General features: G+C 40.6%; 1 protein-coding gene across 2 annotated transcripts in view; it reads left to right on the forward strand.

The window, feature by feature from the left end:
* Positions 1-13,465, forward strand: part of LOC124262457 (methionine--tRNA ligase, mitochondrial-like) — a 43,521-nt gene extending 30,056 nt beyond the window's left edge. For both annotated transcript variants that reach the window (XM_046696964.1, XM_046696963.1), the window contains 5 exons: positions 7,333-7,442; positions 7,552-7,651; positions 9,266-9,377; positions 10,407-10,598; positions 12,934-13,465. In XM_046696964.1, the coding sequence (XP_046552920.1) occupies positions 7,333-7,442; positions 7,552-7,651; positions 9,266-9,377; positions 10,407-10,598; positions 12,934-13,286 (867 nt within the window). In that variant the 3' untranslated portion in view covers positions 13,287-13,465. The remainder of the gene's footprint in view (positions 1-7,332; positions 7,443-7,551; positions 7,652-9,265; positions 9,378-10,406; positions 10,599-12,933) is intronic.
* Positions 13,466-22,107: the final 8,642 nt, after the last annotated feature.

Raw genomic sequence — 22,107 nt, forward strand, 5'->3', positions numbered from 1 at the left:
CTATCATTCATTACATTACACTACACATACATGTAAGCTTGAACTTTGTTCCCTATCTTTAATTACATTACACTACACATACATGTAAGCTTGAACTTTGTTCCCTATCATTCATTACACTACACATACATGTGTAAGCTTGAACTTTGTTCCCTATCTTTCATCACTACACATACATGTAAGCTTGAACTTTGTTCCCTATCTTTCATTACACTACACATACATGTAAGCTTGAACTTTGTTCCCTATCTTTCATTACATTACACTACACATACATGTAAACTTGAACTTTGTTCCCTATCATTCATTACACTACACATACATGTAAGCTTGAACTTTGTTCCTTATCATTCATTACATTACATTACACATACATGTAAGCTTGAACTTTGTTCCCAATCGTTCATTACATTACATTACACATACATGTAAGCTTGAACTTTGTTCCCTATCATTCATTACATTACACTACACATACATGTAAGCTTGAATTTTGTTCCCTATCATTCATTACACTACACATACATGTGAGCTTGAACTTTGTTCCCTATCATTCATTACATTACACTACACATACATGTAAGCTTGAACTTTGTTCCTTATCATTCATTACATTACATTACACATACATGTAAGCTTGAACTTTGTTCCCTATCTTTAATTACATTACACTACACATACATGTAAGCTTGAACTTTGTTCCCTATCATTCATTACATTACATTACACATACATGTAAGCTTGAACTTTGTTCCCTATCTTTCATTACATTACACTACACATACATGTAAGCTTGAACTTTGTTCCCTATCATTCATTACACTACACATACGTGTAAGCTTGAACTTTGTTCCCTATCTTTCATTACACTACACATACATGTAAGCTTGAACTTTGTTCCCTATCTTTCATTACACTACACATACATGTAAGCTTGAACTTTGTTCCCTATCTTTCATTACATTACACTACACATACATGTAAACTTGAACTTTGTTCCCTATCATTCATTACACTACACATACATGTAAGCTTGAACTTTGTTCCCTATCATTCATTACATTACACTACACATACATGTAAGCTTGAACTTTGTTCCTTATCATTCATTACATTACATTACACATACATGTAAGCTTGAACTTTGTTCCCAATCGTTCATTACATTACATTACACATACATGTAAGCTTGAACTTTGTTCCCTATCATTCATTACATTACACTGCACATACATGTAAGCTTGAATTTTGTTCCTATCTTTCATTACATTACACTACACATACATGGAAGCTTGAACTTTGTTCCCTATCATTCATTACGCTACACATACATGTAAGCTTGAACTTTTTTCCTTATCTTTCATTACATTACACTACACATACATGTAAGCTTGAACTTTGTTCCCTATCTTTAATTACATTACACTACACATACATGTAAGCTTGAACTTTGTTCCCTATCATTCATTACATTACACTACACATACATGTAAGCTTGAACTTTGTTCCCTATCATTCATTACATTACATTACACATACATGTAAGCTTGAACTTTGTTCCCTATCATTCATTACGCTACACATACATGTAAGCTTGAACTTTGTTCCCTATCTTTAATTACATTACACTACACATACATGTAAGCTTGAACTTTGTTCCCTATCATTCATTACATTACACTACACATACATGTAAGCTTGAACTTTGTTCCCTATCTTTAATTACATTACACTACACATACATGTAAGCTTGAACTTTGTTCCCTATCTTTCATTACACTACACATACGTGTAAGCTTGAACTTTGTTCCCTATCTTTCATTACACTACACATACATGTAAGCTTGAACTTTGTTCCCTATCTTTCATTACACTACACATACATGTAAGCTTGAACTTTGTTCCCTATCTTTCATTACATTACACTACACATACATGTAAACTTGAACTTTGTTCCCTATCATTCATTACACTACACATACATGTAAGCTTGAACTTTGTTCCTTATCATTCATTACATTACATTACACATACATGTAAGCTTGAACTTTGTTCCCAATCGTTCATTACATTACATTACACATACATGTAAGCTTGAACTTTGTTCCCTATCATTCATTACATTACACTACACATACATGTAAGCTTGAATTTTGTTCCCTATCTTTCATTACATTACACTACACATACATGGAAGCTTGAACTTTGTTCCCTATCATTCATTACGCTACACATACATGTAAGCTTGAACTTTTTTTCCATTATCTTTCATTACATTACACTACACATACATGTAAGCTTGAACTTTGTTCCCTATCTTTAATTACATTACACTACACATACATGTAAGCTTGAACTTTGTTCCCTATCATTCATTACATTACACTACACATACATGTAAGCTTGAACTTTGTTCCCTATCATTCATTACATTACATTACACATACATGTAAGCTTGAACTTTGTTCCCTATCATTCATTACGCTACACATACATGTAAGCTTGAACTTTGTTCCCTATCTTTAATTACATTACACTACACATACATGTAAGCTTGAACTTTGTTCCCTATCATTCATTACATTACACTACACATACATGTAAGCTTGAACTTTGTTCCCTATCATTCATTACATTACATTACACATACATGTAAGCTTGAACTTTGTTCCCTATCATTCATTACATTGTAATGTAATGTCTTAACTGTTTCTGAACACTGGTTGATGAATAGAACTCAGAGATTTTTCGAGACCCTTGGCTCGTCTTATGACACAGCGGTCAATATTAAAGAAGATCAGAAGGGTCACAGAGGCGAGGGCGGAGTTGCTATCTTAGTGAAGAAAGACTCGTTCAGTGATATACGCACCTATGTCCCTGAATATGACTCAGTCGTTGCTGTACGATTATCTAGGCCCAACCTAGTAGACATATCTGTTGTATGTACACATCTCCCTTCTACTAATAGCACTGTGTCTACCTATCAAGAGCGGCTAAAGGAAACATTTGACATTGTCGATGAACTCTCTGAAACTAGTCACACTATCTTGTGTGTGGCGACTTTAACACAGACATTATCAATAATCAAACCTCACATAGATCACGCTTACTTCAACGGTATCTCTCTGTGCGGAATATGGTACCTTCCTATAGCAGCGGCAAAGTAGTGGGACAAATGATAACATGGAGAAACAAAAGTTACACTCAATCCTCCATAATTGACTATATATTTGTACCCAAACACCTAGAACACGCGGGTCATCAACTCACATATTTATGACTCAACCCCTTTCCATGTATCTGATCATTTCCTGTCGTTGTATCCCTTCATCTCGACAGCCTCACTAGAACTACATGTAAAGCTGGTATGCCATCTACTCCACACAAATGGTCAAAAGCTAGTCAGCAACAACTTGGTATGTTCGAAGCCGAGGGTACACAGATTGCTAGGTGACATAACGCCAGTCACTGGGGCTTTAGGAGCAAATATGATAGAGAGTTACTTTGACAACATTGTTGGTGCACTAAAGAAGATCTGCTGATGAGCACATACCACGTGGACACTATAGGCGTACCTGAAACCTTACTGGAAGCGGTCGAATCTCGATCTCTATCACTACAGGATGTGCCAAAGCAAAGAGAAATTGGTCAGCTGAAGGCAGATCCCGAGGTACCGGGAGCGACTTCGTACACCCTATACAAACAGGCTAAATGTGACTTTTCGGCGTTGTAAAGACAAGCTGAGAGACAGTGGAATGAAGAAAAGTGTATGTGGAAATAAACTCAGCATGTGAAGTAGATATTGCTGAATTCTACAGGATTGTAAAGAAACAAAGGAAAACTAAGACTGTTAGCACACACCTGAAATATAAGGGCGTTCCTGCAATACACCAGCTGAAGTGTGCAACTTGTGGGCAGACTACTATGCAGATCTATTATCACCTCTTGAGCGGCCGGAGTTTGATAGCGACTTTCGCAATCAGACAGACTCTAGAGTAGACCAGGTCTCAAGAATACCACCACACGATGATGACCCTATACTCAAAAGCGGACATTGAAATCAGTGAACTAAAGCGATTGAAACAATGCCTAAAATGAGAAAATCACCTGGACGGACCAAATCACAAATGAACACATTTATTTAAGCTGGCGATGTGCTCCTCAAACATTTAGCGAAGTTGTTTAACATGATGACACATACCTGCTATACCCCTGCATTGCTAAGATCTGGAACAATTATACCAATATATAAAGGAAACAATAAGGACTGATCGGACCCTGCCAATTACAGAGGTATAACCCTCACCTCCGTCATCGGGAAACTGTTTGAGAAGATCCTGTTAGAAAGAATTCAGAGGTATGTTAAATATATGGAACCTGACTTCCCCCATAGACTACAGTGTGGATTCCGACCAGAGCATGGTGCAAACGTAGGTACCTATATATTCAAAGAAGTGATATCATTTTATACGGAAAGATCCTCCAATGTATACACTGTGTTTCTCGACAATGAGAAAGCGTTCGATCGCATCTGGCACAACCGTCTACTACTAAAACTATTTAACCTAGGTGTGCAAGGAAAAGCCTGGCATATAATACGACAGTCGTACCCGCGAATCAACCCGGATGTGTCAGATATGATGACAAGACAAGTCGGACGTTCAAAATCAGACAAGGCGTGGGACAAAGGCGTGTGCTATCGGCGTGGATGTTCCCTTGTGTATATAAAGCGAGCTAATATGTCGCCTTGATCAGCTGAGACAAGGCCTTATCCTTGGAGGTGATCACTATCCAGTAGTCCTACTTTCGCGGATGACACGACACCTTTCGTAAAGCCCGACAAATAGTGGCCTGCGTATGTCTTTAGAAACTGTCCATCAATATGCTTGCCAATGGAGGCTGACATATAATGCAAGCAAAAGCTGTGTATTAATATTTAAAGGTGGAAACAAAATTGACCAGTCATCACCTTTCAGCCTGGGCAACCACATACTGTCCATTAAAGTCGAACACAATATCGCGGGTTCCTTTATAAATTCTCATTTGGAATCGAAGAAGTCACGAGGCGTGTGCTAAAGGCGAGACAAACCTTGAACTCACTTAGAGATATTGGACTTAAAGCTGGTGGTCTAAACCCAGTCTGTTGTGTTAACATTTGGCGAAGAGTAATAATTCCTTGTGCCTTCTACGCGAGTGAGCTGTGGTCAAATATGTCACGCACAGAAATAAATACCATTGAAAATACCCAAGCGCTACTTTGCGCGAACTGTGCAAAATTTTCATCAAAGATCTCTGACCGCTGCAACTATTCAAACTCTAGGACTGTGGACTATGACAGCTACTATCGACAAAATGAAGCTGATGTTCCTTGGAAGGCTGTGCCGAAGCAACCACAGATATGCCTTTAAAAGATATTCTATTTCAAGTGTGCTCAGTATATAGCAGCCGGCTACAAATGTGAGTCTGTAACACCACGATCTTCTCAATGTAGCCAAGAAATATGAATTATGGAATGCAATTGATCTCTTTATGAAAACTAACCAGTTTCCATCCAAGGAGGCGTGGAACAAAACTATACGGGCCAAGATAACAGAGCATGAAACTGCTCATTGGCATACATGCCTGCAAGGTAAGCCCTGAATTGGACAGATTCTATAGAATCCACAGTAAACTGGTTCCGCGTAGACTTTGGAATATGTGTATACTATACAATATCCCAACCAGACCTGTGTATGCACTTGTGAAACTAGGAATGCTACCAATAACACCTGGTCAGTGTCTAATGTGTAATGAAGAGTGCAATGATATAATAAAACACCAACTGGTATATTGTACAGCTTTAGCTGATGCAAGAAACATTCTTTATGAGCATCTGTTTGACACATTAAGCCTGGAACAGTACATGTGTATCGAAGACTGTGCAGATGACGAAGTCAGAATTGTGACATTCCTAGGTGGAATAACCTCTATTATAGAGAATATGAGCCTTGACACCTGGGCTGAATTCATAGGTTCTGTATCACGTGACATTAGCTCCTGGAGCCTGCGATCACTGCTTTATCTATAGACAGCGATCTATAGACAATGACTTAATTCTCACCAGAATCATGTAAATATGTGGCTTTGTGAAACTTCATGTTTTCTCTTTATCATATTTCTGTAAGTATGTTGTGTTTAAAGAACATCCAACGTTTGTCACTCTCCGAAGCTACTGGAGGAAATAAAGATCATTCATTCATTCATTCATTCATTCATTCATGTAAGCTTGAACTTTGTTCCCTATCTTTCATTACACTACACATACGTGTAAGCTTGAACTTTGTTCCCTATCTTTCATTACACTACACATACATGTAAGCTTGAACTTTGTTCCCTATCTTTCATTACACTACACATACATGTAAGCTTGAACTTTGTTCCCTATCTTTCATTACACTTCACTTACATGTAAGCTTGAACTTTGTTCCCTATCATTCATTACATTACATTACACATACATGTAAGCTTGAACTTTGTTCCCTATCATTCATTACATTACACTACACATACATGTAAGCTTGAACTTTGTTCCCTATCTTTCATTACACTACACATACATGTAAGCTTGAACTTTGTTCCCTATCATTCATTACATTACATTACACATACATGTAAGCTTGAACTTTTATCCCTATCTTTCATTACATTACACTACACATACATGTAAGCTTGAACTTTGTTCCCTATCATTCATTACATTACATTACACATACATGTAAGCTTGAACTTTGTTCCCTATCATTCATTACATTACACTACACATACATGTAAGCTTGAACTTTGTTCCCTATCATTCATTACATTACATTACACATACATGTAAGCTTGAACTTTGTTCCCTATCATTCATTACACTACACATACATGTAAGCTTGAACTTTGTTCCCTATCTTTCATTACACTACACATACATGTAAGCTTGAACTTTGTTCCCTATCTTTCATTACACTACACATACATGTAAGCTTGAACTTTGTTCCCTATCTTTCATTACACTACACATACATGTAAGCTTGAACTTTGTTCCCTATCATTCATTACACTACACATACATGTAAGCTTGAACTTTGTTCCCTATCATTCATTACATTACACTACACATACATGTAAGCTTGAACTTTGTCCATTCCACCTGTCTCTATCACACTGTGGCAGATTGTGTCATAGTTTTTCCTATGTTGTGATACATTACTTATGCCATCGGTTACTAGCTGGCTCGTCCAAGACTTGATATTTGGCATACTACAAATATAACGAAAGAGAAAACAATGCACGCATCATCTCTGTCTGTAGATCTATGTCTGGCTGGACGCTCTCATCAACTATCTGACGGTTGCTGGTTACCCCGACAACCTTACAACATGGCCACCTACATCACAGATCATTGGCAAGGACATTTTAAAGTAAGTGAGTCTTACATCTTTGTCATAAGAGGCGACAAGTGAGATTACTCATTCTTAAAAATTATCTGGATTCCTGATCTTGTCATTTGTTTACAACTTTCTCTGGTAGGTTTCATGCAGTCTACTGGCCCGCGTTCCTGATGGCTGCAGACCTGCCGCCTCTGACACGCCTGCTGTGTCACTCTCATTGGCTGGTAGAAGGGAGAAAGGTAGGTACATGGTTGACTATAGCTATTCTTGAATACCACAGATTTCCTATTGTCCACACTCCTACAGGTCCCCCTGTCCACATTCCTACAGGTCCCACTGTCCACACTCCTACAGGTCCCCCTGTCCACATTCCTACATGTCCCACTGTCTACATTCCTACAGGTGCCACTGTCCACATTTCTACAGGTCCCCCTGTCTACATTCCTACAGGTCCCCCTGTCCACATTCCTACATGTCCCACTGTCCACATTCCTACAGGTGCCAATGTCCACATTCCTACCGGTCCCCCTGTCTATATTCCTACAGGTCCCCCTGTCCACATTCCTACAGGTCCCACTGTTCACATTCCTACAGGTCCCACTTTCCACACTCCTACAGGTCCCCCTGTCCACATTCCTACATGTCCCACTGTCTATGTTTCTGCAGGTCCCTCTGTCTACATTCCTACAGGTCCAATGGTCTACGTTTCTACAGATCCCACTGTCTATGTTTCTACAGGTTCCCCTGTCCACATTCCTACAGGTCCCACTGTCCACACACCTACAGGTCCCACTGTCTATGTTTCTACAGGTCCCCCTGTCCACATTCCTGCAGGTCCCACTGTCCACACACCTACTGGTCCCACTGTCCACACTCCTTCAGGTCCCACTGTCCACATTCCTACAGGTCCAGTGGTCTACGTTCCTACAGGTCCCACTGTCCACACTCCTACAGGTCCCACTGTCCACATTCCTACAGGTCCCCCTGTCTACATTCCTTCTCCGATAGATCTTACTGTCAACTCTCCTAGAACTGACCACACTCCTGGAGGTCCAACTGTCCATATGCCTAGAGATCCCAGCCATTCAGCCTGCTAGACATACTAATGTACACTCACAGAGTTGTTATTGTCCATACCACAGGAGATCCCAATGTCCATATTAATTGTGTTTCATACATCCATACTCCTTGAAATTCCACTGTCCACATACGCGAGATCACGTGCACATTCCAAGAAATCCCACCGTCTCTGCTCCTAGAAATGCTTATGTAAACATTCCAAGACATTCCTCTTTCTGCTTTCTTGGAGATCGGACTGCCCATGGTACTAGATCTACCACTGTACATGCTCCCAGAGTTCCCACTGCCCACGTTCCTCAAGAGGTGTTTTGGCTTTCCATTCTCAGTTTGTATACACCAGGTATATACCAAGTCTAGCCGAGTACCTAGACAGTATGTTTTGGTATATACTTGTGACCATAAACAAATTGTTTCATGAATTGTGGGACTGCAGGTGGGTGAAGGAAGGGGCTGACCTTGTACTGCTGGTCAGTGGGGGTTCAGTGCTGGTCGGTGGTGGTCAGTGCTGGTCGGTGTTGGTCAGTGCTGGTCGGTGTTGGTCAGTGCTGGTCAGTGCGGGTGCTGGTAGGTGCTGGTCTGTGTTGGTCTGTGTTGGTCAGTGTGGGTCAGTGTTGGTCGGTGCTGGTAGGTGCTGGTCAGTGCTGGTCGGTGCTGGTCGGTGCTGACCATGTGCTATGCTTTTCATTGTTAGCACTATGTACATACCTGGTGTGGAGTTTGGTGATATATATGGACACATTTTTATGGTTGTTATGTGTGTTTTTGCCCCACAGATGTCCAAGAGCCTGGGAAATGTGGTGGACCCCAGTGACTGCATGGAGCGATACAGCGTGGATGGACTAAGATACTTCCTGTTGAAAGAAGGGACCCCACATTCAGATGGAAGTATGTCCTAATGTGTACACTGATACACTATACACGTTTTACACTGCTCACAGGTTTGAGATGTTTTTTACTAAGTGGTTGTAGAGATACAGTGATCTTATAATCAGTATGATAGTGTATGCAAGTAGCGATCACCGTAGTGTAAAGATCACTTGGTCGTAAGAAGCAACCAACAGGATTGGGTTGCAAGGCTGGCTGACTTGATTAACACATATCTTTGTATCCCAATAGCATAGGTCAATCTTCGTGATGTAGATCACTTGATTGTATGGTCCAGAATGATTATTTACAGACCACTGCCATATAGCTGGAACATTGCTGAGTGTGTCATTAAAGCAAACTAAACACTTTGTGGGACAGGCCATTCATGATACATCTCAAAGTTTGCTGACAGTTGCATAAAACAGCATCAGCTCACTCAGTCACAGCATTCACATTACAGCCGAGCACCATTGTGTCGAACTCTGATGACTTGATATCTTGATAGTCTCGATATAACATCTCGGTCTCGGCCAAATTCTTCATAATTTATCATCATTCAAGCTCTTTTTACTCGATACGGATATTTCGGATATCTTGATAAAGGTCCATGGTCCCAACAAGCAAAATTCCCCTTTTCACTCGATATTTGCAAAGAAACTCGATATTCACCTACCTGTCATAGGCAAGTATCCCTCTGAACTGAGGTTGTTTCCATACTTTTACACATGCATGAATCAAAGGGATGCGTAGTGTAAACCAATTAGTGCTAATTGAGTTGAAGGTTTCGCTTGTTTGTTATTTAATTAGGATTAATTAAGAAGGAATTAATTAGGAAGTACTCACTGTTATGACTAAACACTACTGATAACGAATTATAGATTCTAATCAAAACATACTGAGAAGCATTTTGTTTTCTTTCATAGTGATATGTGATGATATGCCCTGGTCGGATGTCTTGACGTTCGGATAACTCGATATTTTTTCTTGGTCCCATGAATATTGAGACAACTGTGCTCAACTGTAGTTCCTCCATAAATAACTTCCCAGATTACACTGACCGGAAAGTGATGGAGACAATCAACAGCGGCCTTGTCAACACCCTAGGCAACCTACTCCATCGGTGTACATCGTCCAGCATCAACGGCGCCCAGGTCTTCCCTCCACTGAATCCCCAGGCTTTGGACACCTGCTTCTCTGCCGAGGAACTTCACACGTACCACACACTGAAGACACTGCCAGGTAGTATGGACATGTCTGGATTTCTTCTGGGTATGGTCATCCTGAAAATACAGACTCGAAAAAATGTACTTGAAGTGGTCTCTTTGAATGTATTACCAATGAAGTGAAACAAAAAACAGAAAAAAATGTATGCCAGGTGTTTGTTTGTTTAGATGTCACCCACATAGGTTCAAGATGTGAACCTATTTCTGGTGTCCCCTTTGTGTGTGTGTACTTCCCCAACAGTGGAATTTGTATTATATATACCGACACAAAATCACGGGAACTAAGAATTTGAATGAACGTTGAGGTGGATGTGTGAAATACCGTTTGTACAAACAATCACAATGGAACAAGTGATGCAGGTGCACACAGAAGCTAAACTGTGATCAACCTTTTGGAGAACTCACAATCCCTAATGCAAGTGAGTTGAACACACACTGAAAAATACCTCTGAGGCAGTATCTCAATGAACAGACAAAATGGAGAATTGTGGGTATGATAAAGGGGTGGAACACCACTGTGCCAAGCTGCCCGAATGTTGGGTAAATCAAAAAGTGTAATTTCTCGCCTGTCGGGCAAGTACCGTCAAGCGGGTGGGGTTGCAATTAGACCCAGGCGTGGTAGACTACAATCAACGACACCATGACAGGATTGTCTCATTACATTAATGGCCCAACGCAATAGGTACAAATCAGCGCCTGCTATCAATAGGGAATTTAGTACAATAACTGGACGATGAATTTCAGTATCAACCGTTAAGAACCGACTCTATCAACCCTGTCTGAAAGCAAGGCGGCCTGTGAAGGGTGTCACCCTCACAGCTCACCATAGGCACCAAAGACTGGTGTGGGCTAGGCAGCATCAGGGACGGGCTTTGCGCCATTGGGGTAACACCATGTTCTCGGATGTTTGCGCAGTAGATGTGAGTGGTATGCCAGAGCGGCAATCATTGATCATTATCAGTATGGGGTGTTAGTGTCATGGTGTGGGGCGGTATTACACATCACAGGATCTGGTCATCATTAATGGACAATTGACTAGTCAACAATATATTGACGAAATTTTGCATCCTGTCGTGGCTCCATTGGCTAGAATTATCGGCAGGAATTTTGAATTCCAAGATGATAATGCCAGACCACATCGTGCCCAAGTCGTCACCACTTGTCTCCTACAAGAGGGCATACAGACATTGGACTGGCCCTCTAAGCCCCCGGACATGTCCCCAACTGAGCATCTGTGGGACGTTCTCGGCCGGAAGGTGTACGCCAGGGATCCCGCACCCGTCAACCTGGCCCAGCTTGGGGTAGCTCTTGAGGCGGGAAATTTTGGTGAAAGTTTACAGCCAATACATAACCTTGATGGACTGTTGAGTATCATTAGTTACACTGCTATACCGAGTCTAACAAAATGTAGTAGAAGGTCGCGTCAGCTAACCTTTGAGCAACCTATGACCGTCCACTCAAACGCGAGACGGACGAACGGATTTAACCAATCAGATAACAACTACTTGTTAGGGTTTGGCGGGACTTGCAAAACAGTTTTTGAATTTTCTCTTCCATTGTCACTGACACTGATCTATCAACAAAAGAAAATCCGCATAAGACACAGATATTTGACCTGCAGTATATACGCTTATGGGTTTCTAATGACATGGTTACTATTTGCTTATATTTTCACAAGATGACATCCTTGAATATTGACAAAAAACGCTATTTTCAGCGACTGTTTACTCATTGCATGTATTATTCGGAAGTGATTGTGCGGAAAATAGCATTTTGAATTGTTCAAGTTCTTGAGGTAAAGGTTCAAACGGTATGTGCGAATGTTAACTTTCGCGATTTGGTAAGCTGTGTTCTCATTGGTCAGTCCAAAAGGTTAGCTGACGCGACCTTCTGTTAGGTTTTTTTAGACTCAGTATAGCCGTGTAACAAATAATACTGAGTCTAAGTTTACTTAGGCTGGCGGGAAATACCACGAGCAACCATCCGGAGGTTAATCAACAGTATGCCATCAAGGTGTCATGTATGTGTCACCCAACATGGTGGACACACCAGATATTAAACTTCACACCCGAAATTGATTTTGTTGACATTTAGAGCAATTACACATTCAATGTCATTTCATCAGTTTTACTTTGTTTTTGTCTGCAGTATATAATTATGTGTGTGTGTTATATTTATTAAAATTCTTATTAGTTTAAGGGATTTTCAGTGATTTGATTCTTTTATTTGCTGATCAGATAACCTGTCCAATTTTCAACAAACTTAAAAAAAATGTGTTTTACAAAATATATATTTCACCTTTTGACGTCAATTTTTGATGATATATAAATATATTTGTTTCCTGTTTTCAGATTCGTTGGATGAACATTACCAGAATCTGACGATATACAAAGCTCTCGACGAGCTGATCTCTGTTCTCCATCAGACAAATGCAATGTTTGATCATCACAAGCCATGGCAACTGACCAAACAGCCGGACCAATTAGAACATCTCAACACCGTTTTGCATGTTGCTATGGAAACACTGAGGACTTGTGGGATACTTATGCAGCCTGTGATCCCTAATATGGCCGACCAACTTTTGACCAAACTTGGTATTCGTGCTGATAGAAGGACAGTTGATTGTATTTATGAGGACTTTGTCAAAGATGAACCAGTAAATCTTGGAACAGACACATCTGTGTTGCTGAAAAGAGTAAAGTGATGCAGGAAGTAGTCGTTAGTGTAGGGCACCCTATTTCACAAAACAGTCTTGATTATCCAAAGTCCTTGTTTGTGTGTCAATATTAGGATCATCAAAACAGATTGCTTTGTGCACATGGACCAAGGACTTACTTTGTACAGACTTTGAAGTGTGATTTGAATTAAAGTGTATGCATAATAGATTTGCTGTCTTTGTAACCTCACATGTTCCGCAGACAGAGAATATCTCTCAAGTGTATTTGATAACAATGATATCAACACACAATCAGCATTTGTTTAACACTACCACGGCCTGTGAGGAGCTGTCAACTTATATTCATGTTCCTGATATCAAATGACATTGGTGTGAAAGCATACTGCTGGACAGTGGTCAGTCTTTCTGTCACGCTCCTGTGGTCAAGTCTGGGGCACACAGTGACCACAAACTTGTCTCTATGTGATGTCCTAAGCTTGATGGCCTGTGACGATCAGGGATATAGAGCTGGTCTTCAGCCCATGTTAGTTGAGAGAGGCGACTAATGTGATAGGGGCTCAGGTTCTCTGACTTGGTTCATTTATGTCAGAGTATTCCAAGTGTGATCATCAAAATATTAATCTCTGCTGAAGTTCCAACCCCAAGAGGGAAGTGAGAGTCCAAGGGCCGCCCTCCCCATCCAGGTCCTGAATCACCTCTGAACACATAAGTTTGAACTCCCTTCACAATGTATTCAGACCTATTTGTGTGATTTGTAATGATTTTTTATTTATATTTTTCATATGAGCCAAGTTTGGCTTGAGATTTATCAGTTTTGTCATGAGAGGGTGACATGAGAAATATATGCCTGAGTCTCCGGCCAAATACGTGAGAGTATACAGGTATGCCACTGGATTGTCTGGTCCAGATTCGATTATTTACAGACCCTCTCATACAGCTGCAATATAGTTGAGTGGGGTGTTAAACAACCAAACAAATGTAAAGGTCGGGCTATCTCAGTGTTGTCATAATTCACAATTGTTGTGGACAGGTGTCATCTACCATATACATGTTGCTATGATAATTTTCTCAGGCCAGAATCTTGATATGCAATAAACTCATTGCAAAAACATAACTATTCACCATAGCCCGTCTAATGAACATACCACTGGTTTGACTGCCAATCAGAATGCCATAACAAGCACAAAACCTCAACAACAATAGCAGATAGCAAATCAGCCCTCTCAGACCACCAACAAAAGTTCCCCATCTACAATTACATGTATTCAGTTTGACAAAGTTGAAAGAAAGAAAGAAATTCACAACCAACCACCAGTATCCACAGATTATTGTGATCCATTAAAATAAAAATATCAAACATTTTTGTGTTACACCATTCCTGTTTGCGCATGAGGTTTCAGCAATCCCTGGTGATTTCTCAAAACAATGTTTTTACTCAAATTTCAAACTGAGTTGAGATCCAACAATTTGAAACAGCTTAATTTTTAACTCAACTGCATTTTTAAAATATAAAAGCCAAAACAACTTAAGTAATCTATCCACCCAACTCAAATTGTCTATTATGTTTGAGTTTAATATCGGTTTCAGTTCTTTTACATTTTCTTGCGTTTCCTCAAATTTAAGTATAACTCTAACTTAAATCAAAAGTCGGACTTAAAGGTCACATGCAACGTAAAACACAACTTTGCAGATTCTGATACCTTTCGGTATGGACATACCGAAACAAATAGTCAAAAATGCAAATTCAACTTATAAAGTTGAAAAATAACGCGATGAAAAAAACCGCGCAAAATCGGAGTTCAAACGTTTCACTAATTTTCCCCAGAGATTTCTGGGGAAACGGGTTTCAACAGCTGGGCTCGCCCATATAGCGTCTTAAGTAAATAGGTTCGCAGCTTGGAAGCGGGTTGTCGGGTGAATACCGGTGAAGGCCTTGGTGTGAGCTATTTTTCTAATGTTTTGTTGATATCTCACAGGCGCGAACTTTTTATATGTTATGACAGTAAATTAACTGTTTATATAATTTCATTTGTCTATTACACCACACGTTCTTCTTACCAAGACGCTTTCTCAGTTCGATACTTAAAAGCAATGTCATTATTTAGCGTTGACTCAGTTTCTAACTGTGATATAGATATGTCGTTGTCACAGACAAAACTCAATGTATTGTTTTATTGACACCTATGTGTCTGCCTGCCTGTCTGCTAATGACAATATTCAATACACAACTGCAATCACTGACCACATGCAATTTGAACTTAACACCAATCAGGCTATACACCATAAACAAAACACATTGATTTATGGCCCGAGTTCGGTCTCTGTCACATTATGTAATTACACAGACAGGCAGGTGTGATACTTGAACACATGACATGTTATGATGTCTGTTGATTGCAAAATGTTATACACAAAAAATGAGCATGTATTTACAAAACCCATCATCTCTATATACACACACAATATGAGGCCTGAAGGCGGCATCTGCTAATGAACCAGCCGTTACACTTGAGTGCACACCCACCCGCTCTGACTGGGTTCGGTATCCCGGCTGCTTCGTTTCGAGGGAGGTAAACCCAAGTACAAAATATTGCACTTTTGATTTGCGATTATACGCTTATAATTTTGTTTATTTGTTTTTTCATAATCAGCTATGCATATTATATGTCATGAAGAAGTGATAATTGTGTTTTAATTATGTTTGATTTTTTGGTTGCATGTGACCTTTAAGTTTGCTTCAAGAAATTGGAGCCTCATGATTGACTGCTTTCTTTTTCTTACACTTACAAAAAGTTAGTTTTATGAGCCCTTGATGGACAAACTGACATCATGTGCAGTTTCCATTGACAAAAACACTTGGGTGAATGTCAAGATCTGCTGTTCATCTTCAGTTCCGATGTGATGAATTAACACCTGGACAGCCAGGTGTTCGAGAAGCACGTTCACAGACAAAGTTATTTATTCATTAACCTGTGTTGTGCCGTCTCCGTCCGTTCTCGAACACCTGGCTGTTCCTTTCTCTGCATTCCTCCCTCGTAACATATAGTGAACTGTGTCAATATTTTAATGATAGATTGTTAAACATCTTTTTTATTTTTAAGACAAAAATTCTGCAAAAAACTCACAGAGTGGGCATGATGTTTTGATTATGATCAGCGTTTCATTGAGTATTTTATGTTTATTAGTTTTTGAGGTAGATTTCAATTCATCGGTCTGCTTTTGAGTTTATGGTCGGAGGCTGTGTAGACGAGCAGGCTTGGTTCCCATGGAGGCCACAACTCGTCAGTTGCTGGCCACAAGCTTGTGATGATTATGGCAAATAGAGCACCAACAAACTGAACAGTTAAGACTTAATGCAATTTGTGCTGATTTGACAAACTGACCACATAAGACTTGAAGTCTGTCTTCCACATGCACTAGGCTGTTGTGTTTTTGCGTTTGAATCAAACATGGTGCTGGTGTGTGTCAGCACCCTTGTTTTTCGCTGCTTTTAACATTGTTTCATTTCACTCAAACTCAATCAGTTGCTTCACTGCATGTTCCAATATGTCGTTGACAGTGCCCATTAAGCACACAAAAAGTTACATTTACCTCAATGACCTCACCACGTTTAAGTTTATATATGACTATCAAATTTTAGGGTGTTCCCATACTTTTTGTTTGTAGTATATTAGTAAAAGTTATAGTTGAAAAGGAAGAGAAAATATCACCTTCTCATGCACAATTAGGGGCGTCAGTAATACCCATGCCAAAGCAACTGGCAACGGAAATAGGTTTGGACCTTCAATGCACGACATCTCTCCGTGATTCAGATTTTTATTAAGAAGGAGCGGTAGGCAGCCTGGCGGTTAAAGCGTTCGCTGGTCACACCGAACTCCCTGCTTTGATTCCCCACATGGGTACAATGTGTGAAGCCCAGTTCTGGTGTCCCCCGCCGTGACATTGCTTGATTACTGATAAAAGGCTGTGTAAACTAAATTCATTCACTCAGGAATGTCTTGAAACATTTAGAGAGACCTTGTTCTCGTAAGCATCGTTCGGCTATACTGAATAAGTATTTCTGCAAATTGTACAGATTGTGATCAACTTGACAATGTCGTTCCTACTTTAAATCACTACGGTTTTAGGTAGTATATTTTGATTGTGTTATTATAAAGCCACAAGGAGAGATATCTTCAGGGGATTCTAGTCTAGTGAGTGAGAGAGTTAATATTTATCGTAACATCGGCGATATTTCAGCCAAGTCGTGACGAGAACAATTAATTATTACATTAAAGCTAATAAAATTTGATATACATATACACACATACAAACTCACTTACCACGAAAACGACATCCAAATATCAGAACACAGAACAGTGTACTATCATTCTAGCAATCAGACCTTTGTACAGTGTAAATGACAGAAAGTCACTTTTCTTTATTTAGCGGTATGGCTTGGTTTGGACGGGTGTAAACTGCAGATGGATGGCATGAGGCAGGAAAACCATGAAGTGTGGCGTGAAATTAAAAGTGCGCATCACTGTGAGGGAAGATGATGTACGGCTGTTGAAGATGCATTGATTCTGCCACGAGTGAATTTCTAAGTGACATGTTTACATATGCATGTGTGATATATGTATTTATGAAAGTATAATGTATAAAAGATCACTTAAAGCCAAATCGTTTGATAGTTAAGACCGTGTTTTTTACAGAATCTCACAATTATTGACTTTTGATATTGACATACAGTGTTCCCAGTGTGGAGAGGCGCTGTCATACCCTGGCTCAGGTTTATGAAATATTATATTAAGCTTGTTTAACATAAGCTATCCACGATACCTCACAGTGATAATTCATCGTTGCTTGTCCCATCTACACTACCAGGGGACCTTAGATCGACACTATCATCATCCAGATCATCGGTACATATCCCCTCGACTGTCTCAGTTTGTTTGGAGCCAGGCCGGCGTTCAACCAGCCAATTGTTCCCCCACAGTTCATGGAGTGAGTGAGTTATTATTTAACGTCACATCGGCAATATTTCAGCCATATCGTGACGAGAACACTTGACATTGAAATAGAATATATATAGAGATTATAAAACCTGCCGAAAAAGGACAGTAAAGCCACAGTTCATTGAACCGGACGGAGCTGGCTACAATAGCGTCGCCGGGGGACGTTCATCATGAATCAACACTTCAGGTTTCGTCACCTAATAGCCGATCCAGATCACCACATCATTCTAGATCACCTTCACGATCCAGATCACCTTCACAAACCCTATCTAGATCACCGTGCCGATCCTGATCAGAATCACGATCCAGTGCAAAACTACGATCCACACCACCTGATCAATCCAGATCACCTAGCCGATCCAGATCACCGAGCCAATCCAGATCACAACATCGAAGTAGATCATCGGACCGATCAAGATAACCGGACCGATCCACATCACCGGACCGATCCAGATCGCCGAATGGATCCAGATCACAACTTCGAATCAGATCACCGGATCGATCTAGGTCACCTAACCGATCCAGATCACAACATTGACTAATCGGGATCACAGTACAGATCCACATCTCATGGCCAATCCTATTCAGATGGTCGATCCAGAGCTCCAGTCAGAACCAGATCACCAACTAGAACTACAGCATCCCGGACTAGTTCTTCATATCATACCGGATCACCTAGCCATACCAGGGAATCCAGATCACCGGCTTAACACCTACTTCAGTACTTATCACGTCGAGATCTCGATACAGTTCCTCTCACTGACGTTCGGGTGATCATTGCTCTGATACCACTAACAGGCCTACAATCTCTTACGATGTTCCGTCTACACGCTCTGAGAATCCTTCGACTCACTCTAGGATCATCGCTGAGTCATGGGAACCTGATAACAATCCATCTCCTACAGCGACTCCAGATCTAAATATGATGATCAGGGCCATAACCTCAGCCTGGAACCAAATACAGCCTTCCACTCCAGCCCAAGCAGCTTCGGTGGCTCCAGGCTCTTAATCTTGTCCACCTCCTGAGATTGATCCAGTCCAAATAGCCATGCCTGCATCTCCCGCTCACTCTGAGTTATCTACCCCTGGGTGTAGCTTTGCAGCAGTTGAGACATCTCAGGTACTCCTTTGGATTGTTGAGAAGCTCCTACTTCCCTTGAGTACTTCAGCAGATGACCTGGATCACTCTTATACTCTTAGGAACCGGGATTTGTCTACCATCACCCTACCACCTCGACCTTGTATTCTGAAATTATCCAGTACACTAAATGATGGTTTCAAGAGCCTGAAACGAATTAAGGATGGATTCTCTGCTCCCAGATATAATCTCATGTCCACGGCCTAACAAAAATATCCACGGCCCCAACAGTTGATGAGGACATTGGAACCCTGTGTGGCAAACGAGCTGCTTCGGACCAAGATTTTGCTCACATGGATTCAGCCATGAGAAAGAAGTTGCCATCTATTAGTTGAGTGATTGCAGCAGTCGACGCTGTTAACACTGCTCTAGAGCATACTTATTCTGATCAAGATGCTTACATCCGAGGATGCATGACTTTAGCTCTGGACCAGTTCCAAATTTCCTGGATCAGTTGTCTCATTTTTTGGGCTACACTCTTGCTGTTCGCCGACGTGCACCCCTTAACATCTCTTCATGGGAGGAGCGATTTAAAACAGAATTGTTTTGCCAGCCTTGGTTTACTGACTCCCTCTTCAATGGTAGCATCCAAGAAGTATCTACTAAAGTTGATAAAGAAAACCAACTTCGCCCCGAATTGGACCATCCTCAGAGATCCGTACGTCACCAACCTGCTACTTCACGGCTATCAGCTACCCGTTATTGGCAGTCCACCTCTGACGTCGGATTAGGCTCATCGCTCATATATCCTGTCGTACTTGAGAATATTTCGCTCATATGACGACGTGCATGCGCGTGTATGTGTATGTGCGGCTGCTTGTACTAGCCCAGACTGAAGCTGGTTTTATAGTGCTAGCTCACTGAGATACCATTCCGCAGTGAAGCATGAATACCCCCCACTCAGACACGTTATACTGACTCCGAGCCGACCAGTCCTTGATGTACCCATTAATGCCGAGCGCTAGGCAGGGACCAACAAGTAGCATATTTCAACGTCTTTTGGTATGACGCTTCCGGGGATCGAACCCGCGAACTTCCGCTCTCCGGGCGGACCCTCTATCCACAACACCACGGAGGCGGCTCCAGATTTGAAGAGGTCATTATGCGACGATGTCGTATTTGCCACACAAGATATACGCACGAATATATACTAAAAAGTGAGGATCCTCCTTTTTGTACCCCTTGTGATGAAGGACTCCGAGCCGACCAGTCCTTGTTGTACCCTTTAATGCCGAGCGCCAGGCAGGGAGCCACGAACAGGGTTCAACACACCACTTCCACCCTGACTTCACCAAGACGGGTGGTAGAATGCGCCCGGTTCCATCAATCGGCTGGTTACGCCAAGCTCTGTGCATAGTGAATGGTTTTGTGTTTATTACTTGGTCTTGGTCATTTCGATTTCCAGTGTCCTGAGAGGATACGTAAGTCCAAAAACATTCAAAGTCAATTTAATTTCTCCACATAATCGCAGAATATGTGTCATTTTAATGTATGGCTAGTATATCAGCTGAAGAGATGGTGTAAATCCGTCATTAAAGCAAATTCAATGTAAGTCAGCATGGTTCCCAGTATGGTGATCTACCTTCAGTTATTGGCAAGGTATAGCTTGTTTTTCTGTTGTATTGTCATCTATATTTAAAATGTTTTAGAGTTAATAACTAGTCTGAAATTGTTATCTGTGACAAACTAGTTGTTTTACTGGCCTTTCGTTGACGGGGTTGTATAATTTACCTTTAGTTATTATGAAATTATAAATTGTTTTTAGTCACGATATGGCTGAAATATTGCCGATGTGACTTAAAATCTTAACTTACTCACTCACTCAATCGATTTCTAGTGTACAAATTATTGATATATTAAATTTCCCAGAGTATAATGCCATAACGCAGTTGCTCCTGGGCCTCTCCGATGATACCGACCTGCAAGTAATGTATATCCTCAATTTTTCGTCATGGGCCAAGCAAGTCTGACATGAAGTTGGCAGATTAATACAGCTATATTTGTCATTTTCTCCGGAGTATAACACCCCTGTGTCCTGGTGTTCGATATCTGATGCTATTTGTCATCACTCCGTGGTGGGTGGGGATCAGGAGTGCTTAATCATTTTCCTTTCTCCATGCCACTGCAACAAGCTGGTTTACTTCGAAATGAAAGAAGACACGTCAAGAAGAACTAGATCGTTCAAGTGAAACTATTTTCTCAATAGTTGATTCCAAGGGTCGGTTTATGGTCTACAGATACAGTTGCTCATTCTAAATTCATAAAATTAAAGAAAAAGTTTGTAACACGTGTCGACAAAGGACGCAAAAACTGCTAAAATATTTGAAATATCTGCTGTGTGGAACACCAGCAACTGAAGGCAGATCATCATGATCGGGACTCGTGCTTCTTGCAAGGACACTGAAATTTACACAACCCCTTTTATTCTCTGACTGGCATGAATTACCCTCTTGGGGGACAGTAATTTTACGGTGTACTTCAAACACCGTCGAGAACCCACGTACAAAATGTCAGTAAATAATTTTATACAATACTATATAGTCATAAGATATACAACTATTTACATCCAAAATGAATCCATTAATTCAATTCCCTTAGACCAATAAGTATTAAAATGAAAAATAATGCTATCAAAAAGATCCTTTGTAGATGTTAATTTATAATATTGATCTCGTGTGATTGAAAAATCAAAGATATTCCTTCACCTGCAGTG

Source organism: Haliotis rubra, unplaced genomic scaffold (assembly GCF_003918875.1).
Source record: "Haliotis rubra isolate DU_JTF1 unplaced genomic scaffold, ASM391887v1 Scf84, whole genome shotgun sequence".
Classification (NCBI taxonomy): Eukaryota; Metazoa; Mollusca; class Gastropoda; order Lepetellida; family Haliotidae; genus Haliotis; species Haliotis rubra.